Source organism: Merops nubicus, unplaced genomic scaffold (assembly GCF_000691845.1).
Source record: "Merops nubicus isolate BGI_N331 unplaced genomic scaffold, ASM69184v1 scaffold9923, whole genome shotgun sequence".
NCBI lineage: Eukaryota > Metazoa > Chordata > Aves > Coraciiformes > Meropidae > Merops > Merops nubicus.
This window is the reverse complement of record NW_008599616.1, coordinates 11,855-19,109: the sequence shown is the minus strand read 5'-3', so window position 1 is coordinate 19,109 and position 7,255 is coordinate 11,855. Positions and strand designations below refer to the sequence as shown.

The window sequence follows — 7,255 nt, the reverse complement described above, 5'->3', positions numbered from 1 at the left end:
GGGAAAGAAATGATTACTGAACTTAAATCCCTGTTACTTCCTGTTCTTCATCTAAACTGACTTCCACGTGTAATTTTGTGATTTATTTCCATATTCAGATTCTTTATTTGATGCTGTATACAGAGTGCGGTACGCTTACTTACAGCAAGACAAATAGGGAAAAATTTCTGTGCCACCAGCAGGGCATTTACACATGACTGTGACCTGACATAGTACATAGTATTTCAATGTCCTTTGAACCATCTTTTGACCACCACTGCTCAGTTTTCAGTATAAGAGCCCAAGAGAATTCTGAAGCCTTTCAAGAACCTGTGGTTAAACGAGCATTTCCTTGACTCTCAGAGCAAATTTCTTTGGTCATGTGTTGAATGACACTGATCCCCCTTAAAATCAGTATGAAATCAATAAGAAGCATTAGGCTCTTCAGAGGCAGAAGATCTAAGGAGCAAGGAAAGGAAAAGCTGCAGATATGTTCCAACAAATGGTTTTCGGTTTCCTTAGAATATGAAAATGAATTTTCTGTGTGAATTTTATTAAAGGAAATGTTGGTTTTGTGAACTGTATGTTTGCAAAGGGAAATAGGATGGGAGAGCAACAAATCTGTAGAAGTGTGTAGTATTTAATTAAGGTAATAAATTATTTAAATGAAGGATTCCTATTTTATTTTGCTGCTCTAAACTATATTGCAGCTTGGAGTTGGTCAGAGGGTAGATAGACTAGAGGAGGGGATTCAGTTAGCTTATTATAGTGTGGTGGCATGAAACTACAGACCAAAAATCTGGCTAATGTATTGCACAGGGTTAAGAATGGAGACAAGATGATCAATGTACTCTCAAGAGAATGATGCCTCAGTTTTAGAGAGCCATTTTAAAAGAGATTTTAGTTGTTTTTCCATTCTGTGAACTAAAAGTCATAGACTTATTTTTCGCTCTTTTATATGAAAGACTTGATGTAGATCCTGAGCCTATCCATGTATTTTTGAATGGTTATGCATCTAGAATAAGAAAGAAACTGAAAAGAAGTGCTTCCTACAGCTAAAGGAAAATGTTTCTTGGACCTAATTAGACCTATAGGTGGGAAAGCATGCAGGCCATACTGTGAATTTAAGACTGGTAAAAATAAGTCTAGCTGAGGAATCTTTCAAAAGCCAAAAGCTTCTTTGCTAGACTGACTGTATTGTTCTTTATTCCAGCTGTTAGAGCTTCTGTTTCCAATTCTAAACAATTCATCCATGAGAGAAGCAAATATATTGTGACTGAAGCAATGATTTGGAAGAAAATATTCTCAGATTTCATTCCCGGTTCTTAATATCTTGTCTCCAGATTGACCTTGAAGAGTCACTTGGCTGTTTACCTTAGTTCTGTGTCTATGAAATAAAATAAGAAGTATTTTCTTTCAACTCCATTATGCTGATGAGACCTAATACAGACTAGGATGTCAACGTAACATAACATAACATAACATAACATAACATAACATAACATAACATAACATAGCAAAACATAAGTCTTCACACTTAAAAAGCAGCCAAAGCATTTGCAGGTTTCAAAATTCCTTGTCTTACAAATACGAAAGAGATTTAAGAAAATAATTTTTCTGGTGTGCAGTGAGATTACAAATGGTTATTAGGATTTGGTTACCAAAGGTTAGCTTTAATTATTTGTTTTGTTTTGTTTTTAAATCCTGTCCTTAACTTACTACCTAAACCCATTTGTATAAATAGCAAGAGAAGTTATAGGTAAGGAAGACTGCAACATGCATTTATTTTCAATAAATCTCTGCCTGAGGATTTACATTTGATATATCACCTTTTTGAGTTTGGTTGGGAGTAAGGTTACACATTGGGGATTTAGAATACAAAATCTGTAGTCAAAATTAGCCATTCTTGATTGTTTAATAATGTGATTTCTATTCATGGTGCCCAGCATAGAAAAATAATGCACAAGAAGAGAGAGCAATTGAAAGTTATTTGATTGCAGTCTTTAAAAAGATGAAGCCTGTATTTAGCTGTAATCAGCTGCCCTTTGAAAACCTCTTTTCTGCTTAAAAACAGCCTTTGTACAGTCTGCATCTGCCATAATTGGTTTTCTAAAGTCTGTAGTGTTGCTTCATTTGCCTTCCTTGAAGGATGGGGAAGGGAAGGGGGAAATAGTTTTTCATAAACCAGAAATAGGGTCTGTATGTGTATTTCTCCATTACCTTTTTTTTTATAAATATCTATTTGAGATTTCATTCTGCTCTTTTTCTCTTTTCAGCTTCTGGTTGGGATTATTCAAGCAGCTGAGCTGCCTGCATTAGATATGGGTGGTACATCTGATCCCTATGTGAAAGTTTTCCTGCTGCCTGATAAAAAGAAGAAGTATGAGACTAAAGTCCACAGAAAGACCCTTAACCCTGTTTTCAATGAGCAATTTACATTCAAGGTATTTTTTATAATTACTGAAACTTTTTTATTTAAGCACTATATATATCTCATGCTTGGCTAAAAAGTTAGATGCCTTAGTTAGTTGCTATACTGCAGCATAGTGATTTTTTGTATTGTAGAAAGATGTGATATTCAATCTTACAATGAAAAAGGTGTAACATAGGGTGAGACCTCAGTAAGAATAAAAGGCACAGATTGATTTTAGCCACTTCAGTTATCCCAATGTATGACAATCTGATACATATTTTATGGCTGGATGAAACTTCCAAGAAAGTCAGAAAACTGACACACTGACAAATGTCAGGTAAATTTCACTAGACCAGTATTTTCTTAAAATATTTTTGCAGTCTGCTTTTTGAATTTCAGTATACCATTTCTTTTCCCCCAAAAAATAAGTTAAAACTCAGGGAAGGTAAATGGATGAAAGACAATATGTCAGATTAATCTTGCTAGAATTCATCATAGCAATTCTTTGCCGTGCTACTTTACTTGTGAAAAGAAATCATGTTTCAGGTTTAATAATGTATGAATTAAATAAATGTAGCTAGCCTTACATTGCCATATTTAACTCATTCCAATAGTATCTATCGGTAGTGTGTTTCTAAAACTGTAGCCATGCCTAAACCCCAGTTAAATAGTAAAGGAATACTATACAGCATGTTTCATAGGACTTCTCCTAATATACATTCCTCCTGCTGTTACTTTAGGCATTTCTTTCTATACCAAATCTTATAATGACAGCTACAGATTGAAAACAGGAACAGTGAAGGACTCAGGCTATGTAATCATTCAATGAGAAAGATATTGCTAGAGGCCAGAACTACTACTGCATATATAAGCTTATTTTTTTCCTTGAAGATGTTCATAAAAATAATCTTTTGTGAGGAGTTATTTTTTCTTGAGCTCTCCTAAGAGAGTATTTAAAAGAAAACCGAGTTATAAATTACAGATTTCCGTGCAGCTCACAAAAGACAAGAAAGGGACAATGATGCTGTCATCTAAGATGAAGGTGCAAATTATAAATCTGATCCAGTCCTGTACTATGATGGCCACTTGTTTTAAGCCACATCTTTAATATTCAAATTTTAGGCTCCAGCAGAAAGTTTACTTTCCATGCAAGACCTGACAGACTGTTTAGGTGTGTCCCAGTATGGTACTGGTCATCCCCTGTATACTGTGGTCTGTACTTAAGAGAAAATCAACAGGGCATGGCAGGCACTATTATTGTTCTGGGACAAGCAACCATTTAAGTAGTGCTGCACCTGTAATAAATAATATTCTCTAGGAACTACTGACAATGTCTTGTTTCCTTGGGCAGTCTTACTTCTGTGACCTACTTCAGGTGGTCCACAGCTTCTGTTGGCATCCTTCCCACCTCCCTCTTGAGCAGAGCTGCCCCCCAGGCAGCCCAGGTCCATTTTGTTACATTCTCCTTGGGTGCAGCTGTGAGCTGCCTGCCTTCCTGCCAAAGAAGAACTAAAGGGGATGAGATGGATTATGTTTCTGCTATGTAACATCTTGAGCCTTGGACCTCATTCCTTCTCTTCTTGGATGATTCCCTTTGTTAGTCTCCATTGCTTTTTTCCCTGACATCCATGGTGTCGTTCCAGTGTGCAGGTGTTTGTCAGGTTCCAGCTGTCTGAATTGGAGACCTGCACTGCCCTGCCAAAAGCAAAGTGAGAAATACTAGGTGGACCACACCAGTCCGGCAGAGGGAGGTGTTCTTCCTCAGGTCCAAAGTGAGAAGAGGGTTCACATCTAGAGGAGTGATATGTCTGTACCAGGAAAATACTCCTACATATGTCCTTCTACTGAGGTCTCACCTGCATTAAGAGGCTGATTATTCTGAGCAGAGCAGAAAGCACAGAGAGGGAGCAGTCCTTCAAAAGAACTGAGGATATACTTGGTGGTCCTAAGCAGAGCTGGAAGAAGAGTCTACTTTAGAGGTAATGAATGGAGGAAGCACTGCTACTAGATCCTCTTTAAAAAGGAAGGTAGCTTTACTGAGGTCAAGTTAATGATAGAAATTTCTAAGTAAATACTGATAAGAAAAAATAAATAATGATAAATGTAATCTTTTCATGCATTCCAAATGACCAGGATCCATTAAGTGATATTGTGAACTGATGGAGAAAGAAACTTTAGAACATTTTTTTTCTCTTGTTTTTGAGGCTGTATAAAACTGAAAGTGAAATTATTTAGAATTTTGACTTCCACATATGTTTGCCTTCTATAGCTTTATATAAACCAAAAATAATTTACTGAATCAACATAGATTTTGGTGTAGTATTTACTACAGTACACAACCCTGTACCCACTGAAACTATTCTACTCCGTAATGGAAGCTGGAGCTAGCTCTCAACTTGAAAAGCTTCTTTTAAACATTATATAACATGTTAGGAAAAAGGACAACTACTCATGTTATTAGTAAATATTTTAAAAAGCAAGCTGAAGCCAAACAGGAACAAAAGACAACACTGCTAGAGTTTCAACAGACCAGAACATGCGGAGGTTAACAAGGCCAATTATGATGCCACTCTTTCATTTCTCTTTTTTATATAGACAATTAAGAGAGAAATGTTTCATGAAGCCCATGGACATCATTTATACTTACAGAATATATTCAAATTGACCAAGTGTTCAATGTGAGTCCAAACAATTCCTAAATCATACCTCTTCACACAGCCACTCAAGTGTAGCTTACATGAATGGCGCATCTTCATCTGAACATTAAAAATGTGACTCATAAAGATACTAACCCACAGCATCTGTCCAAAACATCAGAACAGCTGGAGAATTAGTCAGAACTTGGCCTTCTGCCACCACAATTTCTAGCTGTACACTGTGACTTAGAAAGCACCTGAGTGTCTACAGTGTGAAAAATATAATAATGAAAAATATGCCTCAGTAAGTAATAGATAATGGTACTGTAAGAAAACTATTTTGTGTCTAATTATTTTGTATCAGATGCAGTAAGCTGGTTCTGTTTCTTTCATCTGTCTGGGAGATGCCCATTTCTGAGTGATGACAGTTTACTCACTGAGGAAAGGGAACAATGGTGCGAAAAGTTCATGTGTCTCCAGTGCAAATAATTGGGCTTCCTGTTTCAGTGTCATCACCCACAAAATTATTTGAAGCAGAATGGGAAAAACCCAGGAAGTGATGAGTGAGCTGCCACAATGGTCTATTGAGTGCCAGAGCCTGGTCTCGAAAAATACTGCATCTTGGTGACTCTGAAACAAATACACCTCATGGTTTTCTCTGCAGTTCAATTCACCTGAGATGACAGCTGATAAACCAAAGAAATAGATTTACTTTGTAGTGGGCTGATCTTTATTGTCTCGGATATGGAGTTTGTCATTTTCTCTTCGTTGCAGGTGCCATACTCTGAGCTGGGTGGAAAAACTTTAGTGATGGCAGTTTATGACTTTGATCGTTTCTCCAAACACGATATCATTGGGGAATATAAGGTTGCGATGAACACAGTGGACTTCGGTCATGTCACTGAGGAGTGGAGGGATTTGCAAAGTGCAGAGAAGGAAGAGGTAAGAAAAATCAGACTGTTTTTTTAACCCCAGGACACTTTTATCCTCAGCTAGAGAAACAGTCAAACTAGCAACATTTTTTTTTGCAGAGACGGCTCCCATCTGTTATCAGCATTTCTCAGACTTACTTTGCCTGATAAATTTTTGATAAGCATCTTTTCCAATACTTACTGAATGGTGTGTTCTCCTTTGCTAATCCTGTTTTCAATCTTTTTGATACTTTATGCAACATATTAAGAAAGTTTTCATGAGTTTGACTTTTCCTTTAATTGGTGCAGTTAGGGTACTTAGAATTTGCATTTGAATTATGAGACTACTGTACTTTCAGGCTTCTTCCAGAATTTTGTATGTCAAGACATCTTATTGTGCATAAAAATAATGGTAGGTTTTTACTTGAAATACCTTAGAGTTTTACTGAGCTGATCTGCAATAACATCCATTGATTAGAATTATGCATTTGACAAGGACCTTGGAATGGCATCTCACTCAAATATTAATCACCTTTTTTTATTTTCCTCTCTGTGCCAACATCCTGTAGGTTCATTATTTAATAAGTGTAATGCTACATGTACACAAGGCACTTTTTGGAAATATTTCATCACTAAATTGTAGATCCAGTGAGGTTGTTCATACTGGCAAATCCACCTTTTTGCTTATTATAAGACCATTTTGTACTCAGTTTTACATTATTTTTCCTTCTGATTGCTAGATAATATCTGCCCACTCATAACAGTCAGAGTGCACAGCATGCTTCAGTTCTCTGGTGTGAGAAGGAGGAATCTGAGTCTGTCTCATTGTCTAATTTAGCTAATAAGCTGCTTTGGATTCAAACCTTAGTTTCTGTAATTAAAAGGAAAATCTCTGGCTGAAATCTTTTCTTAATACAAGTGATGAAAACTTGAGTATTTGATTTAGACTACAAGTTGTGAAAAATCAGGCAGATACTGAGCATACAGCGTCTTCTTCTGAAGCATACAGCCTTCTCAGATTTTTCAAAAATGGTGGATTTCAGTCTTGCTTTTTTTGAGTGTTAGTTTTTAAAGACTGTATTTTCAAATGTCTTTCTTCTACTGCTTATTGATTTGAAAGCCATTGTTGCGTTGAGACTATTCTGTATGGCATTGTTTCATAGTGACAACATTTGCAGGGCTCTCTTATTTCATGTGACATTGGTGTCCATACTATTGGGCATTTTTCTTCCACTCTTAGAGCTAAAGATGAAAATGAAAAAAAAAAAAAAAAAGAGAAAAAGGGAGTTTGCAGTTCAAGGACCCTGTTAAAGTCC

The 7,255-nt window shown here is 36.4% G+C and overlaps 1 protein-coding gene across 1 annotated transcript in view; it reads left to right on the top strand.

The window, feature by feature from the left end:
* The window catches only part of LOC103770201 (synaptotagmin-1-like), a 54,487-nt gene extending 48,490 nt beyond the window's left edge, over positions 1-5,997 (top strand). The window contains exons 4-5 of the mRNA XM_008937453.1: positions 2,256-2,423; positions 5,803-5,997. Coding sequence (XP_008935701.1) covers positions 2,256-2,423; positions 5,803-5,997 — 363 coding nt within the window. The remainder of the gene's footprint in view (positions 1-2,255; positions 2,424-5,802) is intronic.
* Positions 5,998-7,255: the final 1,258 nt, after the last annotated feature.